This window comes from Aythya fuligula, chromosome 1 (genome assembly GCF_009819795.1).
Source record: "Aythya fuligula isolate bAytFul2 chromosome 1, bAytFul2.pri, whole genome shotgun sequence".
Taxonomy (NCBI): Eukaryota; Metazoa; Chordata; class Aves; order Anseriformes; family Anatidae; genus Aythya; species Aythya fuligula.
In genome coordinates, this window is record NC_045559.1 from 32477676 (window position 1) to 32500485 (window position 22810).

Genomic DNA, 22810 nt, shown 5'->3' on the forward strand with positions numbered 1-22810 from the left:
TGTATCAATCTGACAGAAATGAAATAGTCCTTATAAAGTCAAAACGTTCTCCAAAATGTTCTGCCTGTAGGATATAATACCTTTAGTTTTTATTCTCGACAAATACATTCATAAACGTATGATTAAAAAAAAAAAAATCTGCCCTCATTTTGAGCTATAAAGCCTTGCAAGTGAACAAAAATCAATCCTTCAATTCATAGGGTGATTACCTTAATGTGGATGAAGCAAACAAATCATTTCAAGTAAAGCAGTTTTAATGATATTTTTTCAGGCTTCTTGTATTACACAGAATGCTGTCCTGTCTTTGATACATATGTATGCTTATGTGTACTTGTTGGCACCAGTTTAAAGAGGAGTAAGTCAGGAATGAGATTACTACAGCATGCCATCTCTTTAGGTACTTCACTGAGGGAGGCTCTAGTGGCAGTTTTTCCAGTTATAGCACTGCTGCTTAGTCCGTTTGGGCTGTAATTCTGCATATTGCCATCGCAGTTTTGAAATACAGAACAGATTACAAGAGATTGCACTTACAGTCTGACAAAAGCCACTGAAATTGAATTGAAAATGCTGTAAGTTTCATCCACGGGATAAAATAAAGGAGTTAGTGAATTGCTTTTCCCAGTATGCATTCAAATCAAATCATTTTAAACACGGTCCATTTATTGTGTGGGTTGGTTGGTTGTCTTTTAGTATTGCATACTTTACTATGGCTACCAGCTGATGTGTGCCTGTGCTAGTTGGAACTAGCTGGATACTGATATAGGTGAGGACAGATGGAGGAAACATACTAAAAATTACATACTAGACATTTGTCTGATATGAACCTATTGTGTCATTTAATCAATTTCAAAAAGAACCCAAAGCAACTTACTATCTTCAGGGAACCAGAATTATTCTTATGCACAAACAAAATTACTTGATCTGAATGCAGTGAGAGATAGAAGAGATCATCTATCAGTGTGTTTTAATGAATATCTATATACAGTGCAGATGTATAAATCAGAGCCAAACTTCAGCGTCATGCTCTTCACTTCGTCTTATTTGCCATCAGTTCCTATTCCACTTTTAAGGTCAGTAAAAGACTGGAAAAGACACAAGAAAAGGTTGAGTATTGAAAAGTATTTCTTAAATCATTAGTTGTTTGTCATTTTAATGGTGTTAGACTTTAGCAAATTTATGAGGCATAAACTAGTTAGCTTTACAGTGTCCAAATATTGTTAGTCTTAGAAGACCTCTTATTTGAAGCCTGTATTCTCCACTCGATTTACAAACTGCCCCTATATTTTAAGCTGATGATGTAACTGCCTTATTTGCAGTGTCTTGGTCAGGATACAAATACAGTGGGCTCTGCGATGAATTTGCTCTTGGAGGTGGTTGCGTACTAGCCAGTCTTTCAGAATTCCCTGGAGACTTCTCCTTCCACCTTGGACTTGCCTGCTCCTGAGACACTTCCCACACAGAGGGGCATGGGGAGGCAAAATTCATGGTGGATTGTGAGAGGTAGTTCTCCTGAAGACCTTCTTGGAGGCACCTGTTTGAAAGCACTTCTTTTTCTTTGGAGTTTCGCCACTTCATCCTTCGATTCTGAAACCAAATTTTCACCTGTTGGCAAGTTAATGAGAGTTTATTAGCATTCTTTTCATTAAACAACATTGCCCTTATAAGTTTTTTTCCTTCCATCCCCTTAGTTTCATGTTACCTCCCTATTTAATGTTATAGTACATCCAGTCAAGCTGACTGACTGACATTAATTGAGGATTTTTCCCATTCTTATTTATTACAGCTTGGCCAAATACTCTCTGTGAATTTCCTCACCTCAAGCAGGTGATTATTTAGCTTGTACTGAAAAGATGACAGCTCAGTGCTAGGGACACTGCAATTTCTTATAGCACCATCTTTCTAGACTCATAAGGATTCTCAGAGTAAATTAGCATTGTCATTAACAACTAAGTGATAGTACTGGCAAGGTGAAACTTCCTTTTCAAAAGAGACCCCAAGAGCTAAGACTGTCCCGTTCACAACCATAGCTTGGTCATATAGCTTCAAAATGTGTGTTATATGACACAGAAGTTAGGATTAAAGACATTTTGTCTGTCTAACTACAGTTTTCCAGGAGTTACCTAGAATCATGTGCTTTCGAGACAGAATTTCAAAAACTTTGATTCACAAAGCTTGGGCATTCAAAATGCACTCGTGAAATACTGGGAAGAGTTTAGGAAAATACACACCTGGGAACTGTTACATTAAGAGAAGAACTGGGTGTGTGCAGGGGGGACCAAGCAGATTATTCAGGTTATATTCTTTCTTAAATATTTGCATTAACTTTCTTCTAGGATATAGAAGGAAATATACTTCCAAAGGTCTGAGAATCATCACCTTAGCTGGCAAGTATTGTTACTCCAGCACAACCAGTCAGAACCAGAAGAACTAACATTCATGGGAACTACTCTTCCTTTTATGAGAAAAAAGACATGGGTATCATCTGGTCTATTATTATCATAAAATTATTTTCCTGTAATGATAGCTGTTATCTGTGTCTAACTCCATTATTTTTTATTCCCCATTGCTCTTTTGAATATCAAGAACATGGAAGAAAAGATCAACAAAAATAGTTGTAATATTAGGAATTTGATTATGTTCTAAGAAATTTTTAGGCAGCTCACTGGTGAGTGCAATTGCACATTTTCATCAAAATGAAATTGTTTATCCTGCAGAGATTGCAGCTTCATTCATGCTCTGCTTCTTTTTTGTTCATAGTTGGTGTGCTTGAGATGGAGTCGGTCATTCAGGTTGCAAGGAACCACAAGATCTAACCTACCACGCAAAGTAAAGCCAACTGCAAAGTTAGATTAAATTGTTCGGGGCCTTGTCAAGTTCTGAAAACCTCCATGATAAAAATGATGAGAGCCATCACCATTCCCAGGCTTTTCTGCTCACCAGACAGCTTCTGCCATATGTATCTTAGGCACTTTCACTACTGCTGGATGCAAAGAAATAAAATTGTACTGTCACTCTCACTCTCTTTCAGGTGTACTCTGGAGACCTGTGTCTACTCTATCATCTTCAGAATCCCACCTGCCAGTGGCTACAATGCTGATTTTCTGCTCTAAAACCCTCACAAACATCATTCTCCAGTTTCTTTCAGGTTTTGTGCTCTTCATGCCAGGCACATTTTTTTTTATTATTTTTTTAAAATGTTCAGGTAAACTCTGAAGTCCTACAGTAGGATATGCAGAGTCATGTGTGAAAACAAAACAAAACATGAAATGTGAATTAGTAAGTAAAACTGGAGCCTTTTGTAAGTCCACTATGCAGAGTTTTTCTTCTAGAGTTTCTCTGAACTCTGAAGAGTTCTTTCCTTGTGCAGCTAAGTTTGTTCTGCAGGGTGGTTTCCCCTGTCTCTTGGGACAGAATGGTTTCTGAGCAAGTGCTGTTGATTGCATTGTTACTAGCTGTATATCTGTGGGTGTAAAGAGTGCTCAGAGGAATACGGGAAGGCTCCATGCTGTGTTTTTTTTATCAGGCAGCAAGATGCAGCACAGTTCCTTACACCAAAGCTGCATCAAACAGCAAAATTTCTCTCATTTCTCTCAAAACATTTCTCTCATTTGTGTGAAAACAGAGCGATCAACTTTTGATTGTACTCCTTCAGGAAAAAAAACAGGAACTTGGTCAAGCATTCTTTGGTTAAAAGTGCCATTGATTTACAGAGGTCTTTGATCAGGGAAGGAGCTCAGGGCTGGCCCTATGCTGTTCAATTTTCCTCTTTCAAAGCCATTTTAAAGCTTTTTCTTCAAAGGACAAAAAGTTATGGGTGTTCTGTCATTCCTTACCTGAGACTCCTTTAGACCCAGGTTAATGGCCAGTTTCTTCCTGTCTGTTTTACTGATATACTTCTGCTTCTGAAACATTTTCTCCAAAGCTTTCCTCTGGTCTTCAGAAAAGACAGCTCTTCGTAATATACCTCTCCGGGCTTTGGAGTTAGACTCCTGGGTCAGAAGAGGCAGGACACTTTCCTCTCCTAGTGGAAATAGATGTGAATTTCACACAGTATCTAACACAGATTAGAAAAATATTAAGTGCTGTTCATTATAATGCTAGCAGACTACTGTGCCACTTTTGATTTGTTGGTGTTATAAGTGTGTCGTAATGCTTCAGTCATGTTCATTAAGGGTGAAATTCTTACTTGGATCTAGAGGTGTTGTCAGTGGTCAAAAGTCTCCCTTTGACATGGTCAAAAGTAAATCAGATGAGTTCATACAGGAATATTAACACAGGGCCCGTGCACAGTAGCAAGTACAGTCAGAGAAACTTCTCCGCTTTCCTTTGCACGTTATCATTACTGAGTAACCTGCAGTAAGTTTTCCTAGGAGTTTATTTTCTCCTTATGTGAGATGCAGAACCAGATAAAAAGTGGTCTGTATTACTGACTCAAAGAAACTAAATAGGCTTTCTTAAGTTTTGTTTACCAATGAAAGGCTTTCAGAGTGAAGTATTTCTCAGAAAATCTATGGCCATTCACTTGCTTTTCTAGAAATCACAGCAATTTCTTTACTACAGATCTGGGGAGTACTTGGACTTATTCCTGTCAGCCTGGTTGCTAATCCTTTGACATCCCATAGGATAAATCTTCATGCCCAGTAAAGCCCAAAGCCCTTGTGCTTTGCCATACTCCCTCTCCTATAGAAGGATGTGGAGTAATGGGAGAGGTCCTGGTGAGGCTCGGTATGCCTTCAGCAGTCCCAGCTTCCCCAAATGCCCCCAGACCCAGGGAGCAGTACCAGAGGCTAGCTGAACAGGGCCAAGCATCAGACGTGATAATTGCACGGGACACTTACAAGCTGTCCAGGAAAGAGTTGCCCTTTGATTCAGAAACCCATGCTGTGGCTGTAAAGCCAAGGACACCTACGATCTTTCTGTGAGAGGGCAGACACAAAGGTGGCTTTGGTTTATATTACGTGCAATTTGGACTCTAAAGGTACAAGCTGTCCTGTTGATGACACCTCCCCACATACACACCAAGATTGCTGTCCCAGTTTAAGGTTACAGCAGCTGCAAAGGGGTGTTGCAGTTCAATTTCTGACAAGGATTTCCATGTCAAAAGCCAATTGCAAAATTCTCATCTAAAGTATATTTTCTAAAACATTGTAACCTTCTTTCACGAAAAAATTCTATTTTAGTCAACTGTACAGGCAGTGGGGCAGAACTGAATACATTTGCTCAATAAATATAGTGCTCTTGAAAATACTGATCAAATCCAGATGCAGCTTTCACAAGCTGTTCCTTGGGGCTAAGCCACCTTTCAACTTGGGTTTATTATACATAAATACACACGGGCATGTGTATCTTTAAACACTCTCGGAGAAACAAACACATGTACACCGAGAGTATTGTACAACTGTGTATGGATGACAGTGAGGAATTATAGTGTCTATGTTTGTCTTGTAAAGTTGACTAGGTACTTTTGTGGTGTGTGTTTGACTGGTTTGATATTACGTTACACACATTACCCCTGTATCTTGCCTCCCACTGTGGCCAGCAGAGGAAGAATATTAGAAGCTAAGCAAATATACAATGTTCTTTCCCCAAAATACATTGCCACTGTCAAGCACTACTGTTTAGGCACCACTGCATTTAGTATTTTCTACTAGACATGCCTCGCTTGAATTCTTCTACACCTTAAAAACCCCATCTTTATATTTGTCCCCTATTTTGAGCTGTGTCAAAGTAATTATTTTGATTTAAAATGTTACAGTATAAAGAATGGATACAAATGTATTTCAATTTTCAAAATGATATTTGGGATCTGATACAAAAATCATACCCTACTGGTTACTGTCCTGATATTTATCACCCAGTGACACAGTCAGACTCCCTGCAAACCAAAATAAACTATCTGCAGCACGAACGTCAAAATGTCACAGTGGAAGTTTCTGTAAAGGGCAAGCTGGATTCGTATTTCCCCGAGGAGCGTATAGCCCCGCGTGCCCCTCCACCAAGATCTGATCCTGCTCACGAAGCTGGGGGCAAACACAAGCCCTTCTTCCTCAGTCGTGATTTCTGTCCTTCTTGCTGGAGTTTGCAGAATTCAGGTACCTTTTTTCAGAGAGCCTCCCAGTAGTTTCTGATGAATCATCAGCAATTCCCGAGTCTACTGGGAGGTACAGTCTGATGGTGGAGGAGCTGCTACTTTCTCTCATCCTTACCACGAGATGAGAGACACCAGTGAGGGAAGAAGCTTAACAGGGCTGGTCCGCGACTCCCAGGCGGAGTTCCACAATGGAGTTGTCAGCCAGGGACCCAGGATGCCAGATTATGTGACCCCTTAAAATTTGTCTTGCCTGGCTGGTTGTTAACAGTCAATCAGCAAAGAAGCAACCTCCTGCCAGAGCACTGAGGCGCCAATTAATTCCTATAGAGGCAGTATGTAGGGTACAGCTTAACACCTGCATTAGGCTAATGTAACAGTGAGGAGTGATTCGGCAGATTCCATGTAGACTAAGGCACAGTATGCGACTGATTTTAAAAGCCCAACTGAACAAAATTAAATCATGAGCACAACACTCATGAGCAGCAGTAAACAACCACTAGGTCATCACTGGGTCAAAAATGGTGATCCCCACTCGTGTTTGGGATAATGAATACTCATCTTCAATTGTCTAGCCTAGATGATTTTGTAAGATTGCCCCATGTTCCAAAATGCGTTCTGACTCTGCTCTCAAAAATTACAGTTCAGTTGGTGGGTTAAAAGATTTTTAGTATGTGGGGATAGGCAGTTGTTCACTCATTGCAATAATTCTCTAGAACGAAGCAAGTCAGTTTGCAACCTGTTGCACTGAACACACATCAAAAGGTTTAGTGCTCTTTTGACATAAATGCAAATCTGTTACCAACTATTTCCTATGTTGCTGGTTTGATTTTTGTTTTTGTTTTGTGTGTGTGTGTTTTTAAATCTCTCCTTTGTGTCCTAATATATAGTGATAAATGTCCCCTTAATCTGTGGAACAATCTTCATTTGCCTTCATGGCAGAGACCACCTTGAAGGAGCAAGTAAAAGCTTTAGTCATGGTTTCCATTTTTTCATTTGAACTCAATACATTCTAGTTAAATGGACAATTAATAGGTCACTTCCAAAATAGTAGTGTATCACTCCTGGTTAATAAACAATCCCCACAGTTGATAATGGCCCTATGTATTCAGCAAGTCCCTGTATACACTCAGCTCATCCACTAAATCCCTTTTCAGGTAGACAGGGTTATATGGGAAGATGAGCTAGAATGAGTCTATAAAAGTCAGTTTCATTCACTGCTTTATTTTTCAGTCAAGTGCTTTAAATGGTGTCCAGAAAATCTCTTGGAATGTGAGACAGGAGAAAAGACTGGCACATAGAGTATTGCTTTATGGCCATACAAAAGGGCAACTGACCCTTGCCCAGGCCTTTTCAATGTGAAATGGTTCCTAAAGTTCATCTGCACAGTGAAAAATTGTGGTGAGGTCGCATGTGGATGAGTAAAGTGAAAGTGGTGATTGGTCATGGTGCTGTCAGCCATTGTGGGAGAGCCGGGGCCATGTAAAACGCTCTGTGGGAAAGTGTCAGCCCCCTAAAGAGGTGCTCAGAAACTTGCAGCTCATTAAACTGCCAGCATTTGCTGCCTCACTTGTCAAGAATCATTCAACTTAGCAACTGCCCTTCTGAAACGTTCATAAAACACATGCACGTAGCCAGGAAGGGTTTGAATGCAACTGTGATAAAAAAGTATATACTAGAGCACTCATGAACTCTAATTTCCATTTGGATTTGACAAAGGATTTGTGCTTTTTCTCCATTTTGAAGGCTGAGGAAATGCCTCTTCTGTTTGTGCTCCTGAGCATAAACATGTAAAATCAGAATATATATTCTTACACCATGGCATGCAGACTTCACAGTCAAGGTTAAATTTAGATTTGGATTAAATGGAAAGGCATTCCAGGTCTCAATCCTGGGTGTAAAGTGCATACTGTCCAAAATTCTCTTCAAAATGTGTCTTCATATTTTTACATTATAATTTTTAAAAGAAAAAAAAAATTAAACATGCATGCATTTGAATGCTACAGCAAGAATGACTGTTTTATATAAATAATGCTAGAGCTTCCCGAATCATAATTTATCCCTAACAGACATCAAAATGCAGCATCCATTTAATGATCTTTCAGCTCTTTTCTTTTCTTATTTGCAAACGTTATTGACACAGATTTTTAAAAGAGTTACTGATTTTTAAAGAATCTTTTCTACCAAACTGAAAACAAGGAGATTTCCTAGGTTAGCGCTGTCTGGGGGTCTCAATGCCATTAGAAATCTCTCACAATTGCTCAGTGTACTTAAGTTTGATAAATCTTTGGAAACCTTCTGAATAGGATTGCTGTGATTTTACTAAGGAATTAGCTGCTGCCATTGCATCACCAATTAGTTTTCCAGAACACATTAAATCCTGCTGCTTTGGTTTACAGAATAACTCAAGCATTACTGATGAAGCATAAAAACTTACTTGGAAAAGCAGTGGGGGATGCAGGGTGCTGACAGGACCCACCGCAGCATGCTGAGTAGAATGGCGGGGCTCGGAGAAAAAAGTGTTTGGAAAGAGCTGCAGAGAAAGCATAGATCTAATTGATTATCCATTGAGCTTAGGTGATATTCATAACAACAGTCCTCCAAAAAGTCAGTGTGTAAAGTCCTGCCCCACAAGCTCTTTTTCCTTTTTGGGATGGTGATATTTTTAAGGCAAACAATGATAAGCCAAGTAATTGCTCTTTAATTTTAACAAGGCTAGTTTATATGTATCATTTAAATATAATATGGAAAACACAATTTATTTATTATAAGAATGAAACTGAAGATGTGAGATTTACTTCTGTAATTGCTATAATTATGTGTTTTTTTCTAAATATTAGGATTGAACATGTTGTTTAAATAATGCATTGTCAAATTAATTAGTATGATATATTTGAGAAAGTTACTTCAAATAACTCTAGTTGGCATAATACCTGAAAAAAAAAAAATCTAAAAATGAATCCTGACTGTTCTGCTTGTACTCAAGTGCTGTTATTAGTACTCAAAGCAATAATGACTTCCATAACTGAGGAACCTTTATGAATAAAATATTTAAAATGCAATGACACGATCCAGGCACTGACTACAGAACATGATTCTGCTATCCCGATGTTGAATTCAACCTTACTGGGAAAGTGCTCTAAATTTAAATAAACCACTTGCTGAAGGAGACGCTGCTTAATACAATAAAATTGCTAAATGACCCCATAAAATTAGGTAATATCTGGTAACATTTCTATAGATTTTTTGAACCAATAAATCCGAAGTCTCTCTATGTTAAAAAAGTTATCATAAATCTTTAAAAATTCTTCCTTATCAAATAATTCCTTACATTTTTTTCTATAAGGCTCGTGGGTTTTTTCATTAATCTTAATTATTTTTTCATTTCTCTCATATTAGTCAACTATGAAACGTGGATTTTTTTTTCTCTTGAAAATAGATACATCATGCCTGCTAGAATTGTACGCGATCAGCATCTGTCACTTCCCTGTCTTGGTTTAGGCTGAAAATAAACAGCTCTACACTCTGCACTGCAGTTTGTCTAAGTCTCCATAATTAATCAGATTAATTACAACAAATCAATAATCGGGAAGAAACATAAATAAATGTATATAAGCAGAGTTAATTTTCAAAGTTTTTTTCCAACTGAAATTAAAAAGAAAGATGACACAAAATTAGGCTCCTGAATACATACTAGGGCATCTTAGTAAGTTTCCTGATGTTCAGATCTGCTGCCTTCCAAAGCAATAAGATATTGCTGTAGAAGCCTAAATCTGAATATTTTGAAAATATTCACCTCTTTTTATCTGAATTCATACACGATAGGTGAAAATGTCTTTAAATTTACAGGTGTTTTATTACTGCAGCTTATCATCAACACTTTGCTGATTGTAATGAAATATAAATATACTCCAAGAGGAACTAATTGCCTATATTTGAGTGCATGCTTGCAAAACATTTATGAAAAGGAATGATTTATGCCAGACATTAGTATTCTAAAGCTTCTCTTTCACACAAGACCAGCAAATACGGCACTGTGTTCTAAGGAACATTAAGGAGTCAAGAAAGTGCAGCTAAATTTTATCTGTCTTATGTATCCATGAGGCTTCAATGCAGCTGGAGCAGTACGGAAGTTGGAAAGGGTTTGACTGTAACTGAAGAAGCACAGAGATGGAGAAGGAAAAGACCTACCAGATAATCCCCACCATCCTCCTGAACACGAGAGCTTGTTCTTCAAAACACTTTTTATCTGCTGCTAATGTTTTATCTACTACACTTTGGAAACTCCCAAAGGAGGCTTTTCCTCCCTTTCTTGGCAGCCACATTCTTTGTGCCATTATCAAGCTTCCCTTACAGTAAGGTAGAATTCTTTCTGAAATTTCACTTCTAAAAATAAAACTTACCATACAAAAAGTACCAAACTCAATTTCTTTGCTTCCCTTACACATGTATCAAATATTCCTTGACTGCTGTAATGCCCTATTCCCCTTAACCATAGATTGAGCATCTTATTCATGGAATATGATTTTTGTTATGTTGGCCTGTCCCTGATTTTCCCTCTTATGGTGTCTCAATTCTCTCCAGTTCCATGTTCTTTTTTGATAATATGGTACTCATCGTGATGTGAGATACATCCAGGAGATATCTGGATAAATCAGAATTGAATAAGCTATTGCTTCAGATAGATAGCATACTCCTGCAAATAAAGATATTTATATAAATACCCTTATCTGAGATATATATAATATCTGAGAAATAGGAAAGGATAGGTTTTCTCCATTCATTAAATTTCTTGACAAATAAGCACAAAGGCCAAGAAATGGATCGGTGTCAAAACTTAAAACGCACATTTTGCTTAAGAAAACCTCAAACTAGCCACACACTTCCATGAATATTGTTGACAATGATTTAGTGCACTAGCACAGCACAATGATGCAAACAGGAGAGATCTCCAAGATCTGCTCAAGTCAATGGAAATCATCCTTCTTGGCCATTTTGCTTAATTCACTCAACTGTTTTTTTTTTCTGCCTGCATGGCACATACCCCTCTAAGGGAGAACATTTGTTTAAGTGATAAGATGCAGATATCTTATATGAAGGTACCTCTGAACCAAGTGGTTCCTGAGACTGTTTCTCAAGATAGATTTATTCTAGATCCTATGGAATAACCAATAGCACTATGTTTCTCTAAACCATACACCCATCGTGCATGTCTAGTTTATAAACTTCTTTAATATGCTCCAACTACACTGATGAGTGAGTGAACTCTAGGTCGGGTCTATCAACCCATATCTCCAGATCATGTCTACCGAGGCAGCTGCACTCAAAGCAAAGCGTAGGAGTTAGGCAGAGTTGCATCAGTAAAGAAACTGCACAACACAGGGATACTCAACTCCACCGTGGAAGCCCTGTGTAGAGAAAAATGTTAATGCTTCACCCTAGCACATAGGGAAAGTATTGTCTATGTTTCCACCTTCTGGTCACATATATCATGGCCACTCTACCACTATTTGTTGTTTGAGCAATCTAAAGCAAACACTGTTTGCTGTTCACAGAAGGCTGAAAATTGGGGATACATCAGAATATTAGTTCTGAATTTATTGACCAGAATGAAGTGTACAGTGACAAAAAAGTAGCTTTCACTTCAAGCCGTGTGGACTAAACATGGGCTAAATCCTAATAACTATAGATACCTAAGATACCTAATTCTTCTTCTTGGCATTCCCATTTCATAAAAACAGACACTGTAGAGAACTAAGCATTTCACAAGAGTGAGACTTTACAGGTTTAGCTTCACAGATGCATGAAAATGAAACATCAGAGTATGGCATAAATGCCTTTTGGCACTCCAAAAATTGTACTATATGCTTTAAAAGAAAATTTATTGCATCATAAATTAAAAAGGATGAAATACCTAAAATGAAATCAGTAATTTCTTTTTCTATTTTCACACAAGATAAGTTCTTTTGACACTGTTGCTGCATGCAAAATTTTGGTAATAATGCTCATTTACATTCAGCTGTGTGAATTCAAAGCCTTTTCCCAACAGACAATAAAATGATACTAAACATGCAAATGAAACTCGAGATCATCCGGTGCTAAAACTCAGAGATTAGTTCAGACAGTGACATTTTAAAACATACTGCCCACTCTGAAGATATTCTAAATTGAAAAACCTTGCCATCCAAAAGCCGTGCCAGTAATGGGCTTGGAGGTTTTCCTTCTAACTACCCAGCATTTTGACAGGAAGGTTCCCAAGTCTAATCCAGTTGAAATGGATATGTAATTTTAAAATAGCATATTATTAAAGACATTGTTTGCTTTTCCTAATCCTACCATTGTGAAATGACTTGGGAAATAGCGTAGGCCAGTAGCCAGGAGGCAAATGACAAATGGTTATTGAGGAAAAGCAAACCTACAGTAAACCTCAGGTATTACCTACACAGGTCTCCTTCACTGCACATATTGCTTGTTGTAGTGTGCTTTTTATAGCTCACTGATAAAAATGTTGTATAGTCTTGTGACAAGAGCAGAAACACCTCTGAAGAGTTACTCAGAGAAGCAGAAAGCCAGCTAACATGCAACAGCAAGCACGGGAATAAAGACAGAGTTCAAGCTGTGTGAACACAGCCTTTGCGTTCTCCTAAGCATATTGCTAAGCCCTCATGAACTGCTCTCCCCATTGATGCCCAGGCTCCAGCCCTGGCAGGAAAATAAAAAATATCATTAAAATTATCTCATTTCATCTGAGAAACCTGGATGAAGCAGGTACAAGTCAACTGCAATTTCCCACATACATCCATTCTTGGCAATGACTAAAGCAGGCTCCAGCACAGCTGCAGGAAAGCTGCATGTCTTGAGGAGCTCCCTGCAACCACTCCAGCAGCAGCTGTGCCAGGCTGGTGGTCCAGCTGAGCCACACGGCACCATCTCTGCTTCTGAACCACAAGCCATGGGCCTCAGGGTGAACCACAGCTCAGACTCCTGCAGTTACTGTGTTCAGCAAGGTGCTTCAGCAGCAGTTGTGCACCCCCAAGCATTTCCCAGCTGGTGGGGAGCCCCTGGCCAAGAGAAGGAAGCAACAACTGCTGCCATCTCCCACCAAAAGCAGTCACCACCACAAGGATGTGGCAAAACTGACTGCGAGAACTTGTGGTACAGCATCCCTCAGAGCTGGCTTTCCTGCACTCCTAACATCACTATTTGTTTGCATTCATTCTTGTAAAACAGCAGCATGAATGCTCTGGTCCAGCCCAAAGGGCACACCAGAGTGACATACACAGACCAGTTTTAAAACCACAGCAAACTTTCACAGAAATGGTTTTGTAGTTCCAAAAATATATTCTGAAATCCTGTACAAGCAGCCAATGCAAGAAGCAGGCTTGCATTTTTATAATGGGTCTCAACTGGGCTTTCAAAAATTATCAGAGTAGTTACTCCAGAAAAGCTATGTCATCAAAAAGGGCTTCAAATATGCTAACAGCATGATTATCTACATCTACAGCAACGTTGTGGATGCTGGAGCCCACCGAAGATTCGCTCAGATCACATGAATCACTGTTGGTTTTCAGAGGCACCATCTGCACGCCCTTTTATCAGGGCATGCCTTGCTGTACGTGTATGCTTGGTTTGTTTCTCTGCCTGAGGAAACTTGGGTGCCTCAGGCTGGCGACAATGCATGGTCACACTCTGGTGTGCACTTCAGCATTGCGACAATCCAAAGCAGCATCCAAACCCCACACCACTTGCCAAAGACTACATGGCTCTCCTGTGTCAGCAAGAAAGGCTGCTTCCATCTCCACCACACCTTGTACCTATTGAGAAGGATGGGGACCTGGAAAGCTGTGGGTTTATCAGCTTTGCCTCCTACTCTGTCCTTCTGCTTCAAGACACCCATGTGCTAGCATGTCCCCAGCACTTTTTGCTTAACAGTTCTTGTAAAAAAAAAAATCTTTTCTCACTCTCAGTTAAATATTTTAAGGGCATTACTGTCACTTCTCTGTCAAAAAGTTTGGCGTGCTGTCTAAGCTCCTTGTCTCCTGAATAGACTCCTGAATAGTCAATGAGAAGAGATAATCAGCTCTATATAATGACTCATCACCTTAAAATAGCTGCCTAAGAAGGTAAGTTGTGTCATCCTCTGGAGGTGTCTCTGTATTGACTATGGATTAGACAAGGTATTCAGACAACTAGATTAGACAAGACACCTATTTTTTTTAAGCAGCTGAAGTAAGATGGTATTCTCATTATCCTTCATGGGTAACGTCAAAAGAACACAAATTCTCTGCATAGCCATAAAGAGGCAGGAAAAATGATAATTTTCAGTCATAAAGACACTAAAATTATTTTATTTGCTTTAGTTCAGAAACTACGGTTGCAACCCTACTTCCAAATCTCGCCATTGGCCAAAATGCACCATTTCTTCCAGCAGTATGCACTGAGTAGCTACAAATTCCTACCTGAACCAGTCTTTACTTGCTGCATTATTGCCAGTTCCAAGCAGCCCAAAGTCTCCAGATTGGCTAGATGTTGATAGAATGAAAAAATAACAAGTGGTGAATTCTGCATTTTTTTTAACACATGAGGCTTTTTAGTCCTTTTACATTTGTACAAGGAAATATTTCTTCAAGTTGAAATCCAAGATATTCATATAGTCACAAGATTCCAGAAGCAGGGACTTTAGCAAAGGCCACCAAATTGTCCAAGATCCACGTGGATGAGATAAACTCATCAGCAGACATACAAAATACCTTAACAGAATTACGGGCTATATAACTTCAGAAAAAGGCAGCCTCCCACAGGAAATTTTTGTGAGCTTTTCAGCACAAAGCAAAGGCCACTTGTTCTCCAACATGATGACTTACCTCAGTGAAACACAGACTAGGTTACTGAAAATATTTACGTGCCTAACTTTATAAGGTTTTGGGTCTACAGATCTGATATTTGAAAGAGCCTCCTATTGCTTTATGTACCTGAACTTGCTTTTACTTTATAAAGATTACATTCTGAATTCTGTTGGGTTATGACTGACACAAAAGTATCACTTAGAAAAAATAGAGTAGGGATTGGTTTGCACAGCTGAATTAAGCAAGATTTTCTGTCGAAGACCTTTGCTGGGCAATGGAGGCTGGGAATTTGCCTTCCAAAATGATGGGAAACTTACGAATGCAAAATAGCATAGCACAATGAAGCCTGAAATCTGCACTCATGCAGAGAACTTGCCTGATGAGATTAATCTTTATCACTTCCATCTGCTTTCTATAAGCATGGAGAATATGCTATGAGATTTCAGAAGACTTCATGCTGCAGCATAAAGTGCATTTTACAGAAAGAAGTTTGCTAACTGTAGGCATGATTAATTTCACAGTTTCCCCTCAGTAAATTGCTTTTCTACAGACCTCCACCATTGCTCTTCCTAGTGCTGTTCTGAGATCTTTTGGCAGTGCTTAAACCTCACTAAGGACCAAATTCTGGAGCCTCTTCCTTTCTCAGAGGCAGCACACCCTGTGCCACCAGAGGAGATGGCACTGCCCAGTGCTGACACTGCTGGCCTGGAAGCAGGAAAAGATGCTACATTGGGGGAAATCAGTTTATGATTTCTGATACAGAAACTTCTCTGTCTCCAATCTCCAGTCCTGTTGGAGACTTGATTGTTAAAACAATGAAGGAATCTCAATGCTCCTGGCAGTCTGGACATAAAAGAACATGCCAAATAGATCTCTCCACCCCACAGGAACCCCAACAAAAAAGAAATCTTGAGACCTGTTAGTCAACAACTTGTTGACTAAGTGAAGATGGCAAGTTCCAGCAGCTAGTGCAAACTTTGAAGAAGCAGAGTTCTGCCTTTACTTTTAGTGAAAGTTACAGCATTATGTGCTGCTCAAGGACACAGTCTGACAGCTGGAGGGCTTTACATCAGTAATTAATAAGCATTTTTTTCACTGGGGACATCCAACATAAAGGAAAAAATCACTTAATTTCAGTAATTTAATTATCTCCTGGTTGTCACAGGAGATTCTACTAAAAGCTGGAAGTAAAGTATGTTGGTTAAAACAAGCATTGCAGGAAACAATTACTGTCATCACACCGAGGGAGAAAATTGACTCTGGTCTAAAGAGTCAGCCAGGAGAGGAAGACTTGATTTCACTTCCCTGCAATGCTCTCAGTTTTCTGTTTTACCTTAGGCAAGCTGTTTCCTTTTGCTCCAGCTCCTCCTCTAAGCAGCAGAGGTCTCTCCTATCTCACCAGCATGTTGCGATGCTAAATGCATTAAAATGTAAAGTACTGAGAAGTTAGAGAAACAGAAGCCATATCCATATCATAGAATGGATCTTTATTACTATACCTCCAGTTTACGTTTATATTTGCTCCAATTCCTTTCTTTTGTGTTATATGTAACATACCATATTCTATTCTGTATTCTGACGCTTTAGGAAAAAAATCCTGTAAGATGAATTTTTCAGCAAGTTTTGCAATGGAAGTATCTCACTGCTATGTTTGTTTTATTTGTTTCATTGTGCTTTTCAGTTTCTTTTCTCTGCTAATCTATCAAAACACCAACATTAAAGCAGAAAGATGGATTCTTGCCATGTATGTACTAGTAAGAATATTCAAGATATAAAGCAATTACTGTTACTTTCCCTCCAGGGCAAATTACTTGAGAAGAGCAGAGACTTTCAGAAAATAATTTCAGGTAGCAAGGTAACTGGGTACTTCCCACTGAGGTCACTGTGACCTGGTGCCAACCAGTACTTGGGGAAACTGAGTCATGAGGGAAGATGTGGAATGGACCTCTTTGAAGTCTGTGCTATGGCAGGCCGCATCTCATCGTCCTCCAGGTAATTTTCCTATGTCAGAAAATGCTGGAGAAAACTGTCAAGTCTTTTAATTTATTCAGATGGTGATGACAGCATTGGAGTACAAGGAGAAGGACCAAATCTGAGATCAGCAAGCAGAAATTGAGGACCTCTTCCCTACCTAGAGTCCATTAGTTTGCTCAGAAGCTTTATTTTAGGTGTCCCTCACCCTTTCACTGTCAGAGTAAGTATAAACTGCATAGCTGTAACACATTGCACTGGGAAGTGTTGCTTTACAACAGTGCAATTTTTAAATGTTTCTTCCCAGGAAGAACACGCTCCAGGTGTCCAGAGCTTAAAAAGCAGAACCAGATTCTGGTTTGGTTTATATAGGCATGGCTGCAAGTCCGCAGTGCAGAAGGCAGAAGCACAAAGCAGAGGGACAAGACAGAAGCTCAAAGCAGAGACACAATTTCACCTCTATTTTATCAAAGAAAAAGATCCTGAAAGGGAAGAAGCAGGCCCACAGCACATGGGTTAGGAGAAATTCAGTTCAGCTGGATGGAAACAGGGTGCTTAACATATCTGCTAAAGCTGGTGGGCCCAGTTCAGCCTTCCATCACCAACACTGGGGCTTCAGAGCAAGGTGCAATAAAGCCTGCAGGAATTTGAACATGGCATAGGCCAACACACCATTGCAGAAGACACGCAGAAGACACGCGAGTTTTACATCTAACAACACTTCCTTCTGCTTTTGATTTCTAAATTCTGGATGCTTGTTCATGTGGTTGTACTTTTAAGTCAAAACAACATAAATTTTAAAAACCTATAATTTGATTACATTTCACCTGTAAATATCATTACAATGCTGGAAAGTGATTTTAATATTGACAAAGAACATAAAGATATTTCTTTTCAAGATTTCCTTCACTCATTAGAAGATGTATCTTATGGTGTAATACTTTGTGTGTATTTGTTCAGTTTTTCCTTTAGGATACTTTTGGAGGAGTACTCCAAATACATAACCAGATAAACACTTGGATGATAAAACTAAAACAGTTTAAACCTATAAATAATACATATGGAAAATTGCTGATAAAACTCTGGGGCTAAAGAGTTACAAAGGGAAAGGCTGGCATGACCAGACATCACAGATCGAGCCCCACCCCAGCCTGTCTCTGCTTCAGACATGGACTAGAGTTTTCCAGCTGACAGAAAAAATACCAATTTTTCATTCTTTAGCATTTTTACAGAGTGTTGAAAGGCATTTGAAAATGGAGTGCTTTGTTCATGTCTTTCCTTGATAAGTGCTGTGGATACATGTTGGTTTTGGAACTGTGAAACGGCTCCGTTTATTCAGTTCGGTCCCTGTTGTGATTTCATGTGTTTTGCTTTCTGAAGACTTTTGTGGCCTCACCAATATTTTGGAATACATGAGCAATACAGATTACTTATCCTGCTAGTTGTGATGCTTTTCAGTTTTCTTTTCTGCAGGTATTTTTTTTTTTCTTTTAAAAACTTTGTATTATGCACAGCTAGTTTGTTGGAGCATTTTTATTCCCTACACAATATGTAAAGACTTACTAGTTCAGAAAGATTAAAAACACATTTACTTTACTATGTTCTGAAGTCTTACTAAAGACTCGGACCATGATTTTCCAAAAAAATCACGTAGTTTAGGGAGTCTAAACAGGGATGCATTTATTCCTCAGAAAAAACTACAAATATCAGTGCATATTCACAAAAATCCATCAATTTGAAAACTTTGCCTGGTACAAATTCCTTACTTAAAACGCCTAATCTGACAAAGTCATTTGCCCTATCATAGCGTAATCAGGAACTGCAGCCTGACCATGCCTTACTCAGAAATGCCAGCGTCCAGCATGTGAACAGTTCCCCTAGAGTATGCCTACGCTAAAGAGACTCCTTAGAAAGCACAAAATCTGGCTCAGCAGAATAGTTCTGATCTAACTTGTAAGAGTTCAGAATCCTAAGAGCACTCATCACTTTCAGACACGTAAGTCAGATCAGCATCTATATATTCCTGCTATATATACATCTTTGTTGTGCGTCTTCTGCATTAACAGGAGACTTTTTCTGAGTGCATAATGCATGAGGAAACCTATGCCCAAATGGAAACCACTGCCCAAATGTTAGGGCCTGGTGCTTGAGCCCAGAGTTCCCTCTGAACTCCCTGGGAGTTGTGGGATCACAAGAAATGTAGGATCAGACCCCACCCAGATCACTAGGAAGACCTGACCTTGCAATGCTTTGCTAAATTCATGGGTACCACTATAGGCTGATGAAAGAAAAGTAATTCTGAAAGCAAATGCTTGAAAAACTCTGCACTCAGTCACTCCTGTAATACTTGGAAAAAGTTTACCTGTAGTGATGAGTGCTGGGAAATCTGCCGTATCCCTTTTTATGCGTGCTTTGTGCATAGAAAAGCAGCATTTTCTCTAGAACTTAAAAAAAAAAAAAAAAAAAAAAAAATAGATATATGCACCTAATTCCAGAAAGATTACATTTATCCTGGATCCTGACCTGGTCTACACTTGGCTAATATAATCATGTACTTAAATAACTGAAGTGCTTAAGATACACTTACATCAGTGAGGTCTGGAACATTTAGAAATGTTAACGTACGTTGATTTGAGTCTCTCCTGCCTTACCTTAAAATACATTATGACAAATACCCCAAAAAATGCTTGGGATTTTGCAGAACAGTTTGTAGGATTTAATTAAAGTAAAATTACACTTGGAAAAAAAATAATAATTGTGGTTCTAAAATGAGCCTTTTGGTTTCACATCTTAAAGCCTTAGCTCAATAACTATGCTTCTGTTTGCCTTATTTTCATTTTAAGAACCTTTAAAACTGAATGATCATATAGGAAAATTCTGAAAACACTACAGAAGGCTGATATATGATAACAGAAAGGCAAAATACACATGGTGAGTCTACTGCTGAATTTTATGAATTAAAAGTTAATTCAACTTCAGATAGTTCTGTGACTGACAGAAACGCTCGTTCCTAAAAATGCTTCAAAACACTGTTTTTATTCAAACTAAACATATGTAGGACGTTAAGAGATAAAATAGTTTTGTAAAAAATGTTTCGAAGCGACTAGCTGGGCTGACAGGAGGCCTGCCCGGCGGCGGAGCGCGGTCCCCAGGCGCCAAGCCGTGGGCAGAGCGGGCTGACAGAGAATGGGCGAAACCGGCAGGAGTGGCAAATCCTGCATGTGGGTCCGACACCTCATAAAAAGCACTGTCTTTTATTTTTACACCGAGTCGAATCGCTAATTACAGGTCGTTTACGTAGCTGTAAAGGCATTTTTTTGAGATTTTTTTTGGTTTCGGGAGGGGGGTTGATTGGTTGGGGTTTGGGGGAGGTTGGTTATTTTCGGGGGGCAGAGTGCATACTGCCCCTTCTGGTTTTGTCAAAACTTATAGAAAATTGCCTGCTTCTCTTGATTTAATTTCCAATTTCCGAGGAAAACCCCGCACCCCCTCCCCTGCTCCCCCCGAGCCGGGGCCGAGGGGCGCGCTGAGGAGCGCTCCGGCTCCGCTGCCCCTGCAGCCTCTCAGACCGCGTCTGCTCGCGGGCGGGCTCCCGAATCGCCTCAGCCCCCCAGGCAGCCACCAGACCTGCAAGAACCGCGATGAGCAGCGATTCAAAGCGCTCCTCAGCAGCCCAGCGCCCTGCCTCGCTTACTACGCCCGCAGGTGCGCGGGCCCGCCAAGTTTAAAGCCGCCGTCGGCGGAGGCAGCCCCGTGGCGAGGCGAGAGCCGCCGCCGGGCTGCGGGCAGCGCTCCCCGCTCCCCCCCCCCGAGAGGTTTTCGGCCGCGGAGCCGCCCCCGGGGCTCTCCCCGCAGCTCCCCGGGGCCCCGCGGGCAGGGGCCGGCGCTCACCTGTGGCCGCCGGCGGGAAGACGCCGCCTCTGTCCGCCGCCGGAGCCCGCGCTGGCAGGCGGCCGCCGTCTGCCGCCGAGGGGTTAAGCACTTGAAAAGCCCACCGTGTCGGGAAGGGACCCCCCGAGGGGCTGATTTGTTCCGCCGCGGGGCACAGCTTGAGGGGGACGGGGCTGGCGGGGAGGGGACGGAGCTGGGCAGGGCTCTGCGGCGCCCCGGCCCGCAGCAAGTTCTCGATGAGGAAACTTTTGCCCAGGTTGCCGAAGCCCGGCGCCGCCGGCAGGTTGAGGAGAGCCGAGGAGCCCACCAGGTCCCAGTACAGGGCGCTGGGCAGCATAGCGAGGGCTGCCCGCCCCAGCCCAGCCCAGCCCGGCCGCCGCGGCCCCACACCGGGCCGGGACGGGGCTGCGGGCTGAGGGGAGCGGAGCGCCGGCTGGAGGCACGCCGCGCCTCTCCGCCGGGCTGGAAGGTGTGTCCAAGCGCATTCATTATGTCAGCCGGGCTGGGGAGTGAGTGATGGACGCGGCCAACAATGCCGCCTCGCCCCGCAGCCCCCCGGGGACGGGGGCTGGGCGGGGAGCGGAGCGCTGGCTGCCCCCTGCTACCCGCCCGCCGCCATGTCGGGAGCCCGGGGGCGCCCCTCAGGGTGCCCCGACATGGCGGCGGGCCCGCGCCTCAGGGCCGGGCGGGCTACACCTGCGCTGAGGGGAGGGGAGGGAAGGGGAGCGGGGCCCCGGCCTCCGGCGGGGGAAGGTGGCCGCGGTGCTGACCGGCGAGGTCACGCCGACCTAATGATCTCATGAGGTAATAGGAAGATAGTCATTAGCTCACTCCCTCTGGGCATTTTTACTTGCCTTTTTTTTTTTTTTAACCCCCCCCCCCCCTTTCCCCCTCCCAGCCCCCACTGGATTTTTAACGTTTGTCTCAATAAATCTGATTAAGATCAGTGTGGTGCTGTTAATCACGTTTTCGAGAAGATGTGGGGCGATGCTTTCTGTAGGCATAAACATTCCTTGGCAGCGGTGGCTATGTTTCTATTCGTGTATATTCTTTTTATTTATTTTCTTAAAAACCACATAACACGGCAGAAATGCATCATTTTCCCGTTAAAATACCCAGAAAGCTAAAACTGGATGCTCTTCCCAAGCACCTGGAAGTGTCTCCTTGTTCTGCAGAGAAATCCTTTTCTTTCAAGCAGGTGCTGACCAGTCTCAGGAGTATTCCCTGCAAAATCCTCTGGAGCAGGTGTGTCCCTTATTACCGTAGGGATAATCCCTAGCTGTGGCCTTGGACATTGTAGCAAGGTAGTTATAGCTACAAACAGCTGGAGAAGTGGAATCACCCATGTCTTGAGACAGCAGGTTGGATGAATGGTTCAACTTCTTTGGTATTAGGTAATATCTTGGGAGATGTGAGTTAATCACTCAGCCCAAGTTTTCCTTTGCATCCTTGGGGAGCTTGGTCCTGCCAGAGTTTGGGCACTTTCTCCGCTGGCACCACGGTGGTGTGCATCTGTGGTGCACAGGAACCAAAGAAGGTAAGGTTGCTTCACAATGGGGACTCTCATAGTCCAAACTTCTGTCTTCAGCAGTGTCTGTAAGCGTGAGGAAGAATAAGAAAAAAATGAACATCGCCAATAGTTTCCCCCTCGTGTACTCCCATTCTGTAAATGTTCTCAGCTCAATGGATTTCCCAATGTATAAGCAGTTGTATGTGCAGATCATCTGAAGATCTTCATCTTTTCAAACTCAAGATATTAACACAAGTATTTTACCTGTCTGCATTTTGTGACTGGGGTTGTCTCTTGCCATAGAAAAGGACAGAATGTAGCCCCGTGGAGCCAAGAGTGTACCAGAAGCTACTATGTATCATTGTAATATGAAGATGCAGGACTCTATATTTACTGTGTTTCTAAGGGAAAGAAGCAAACTCTCCCAGGAGAGCACCTGCTTTTGAGCATTGCAAGTAGCTGCCTCTCTAATTTACCCCTCATAAATTTATTCACACTTGAGGA

At 41.2% G+C, this 22810-nt stretch overlaps 1 protein-coding gene across 1 annotated transcript; it reads right to left on the bottom strand.

Moving 5' to 3' along the window:
• Window positions 1-262: 262 nt before the first annotated feature.
• DBX2 (developing brain homeobox 2) lies at window positions 263-21133 on the bottom strand. The gene is made up of 4 exons (XM_032201389.1): window positions 20797-21133; window positions 8526-8621; window positions 3834-4021; window positions 263-1602 (listed from the first exon to the last, which is right to left on the bottom strand). Exons 1-4 carry the CDS (start codon window positions 21131-21133, stop codon window positions 1285-1287), a joined length of 939 nt encoding a protein of 312 aa, XP_032057280.1. The 3' UTR covers window positions 263-1284.
• Between the last annotated feature and the right edge of the window lie 1677 nt (window positions 21134-22810).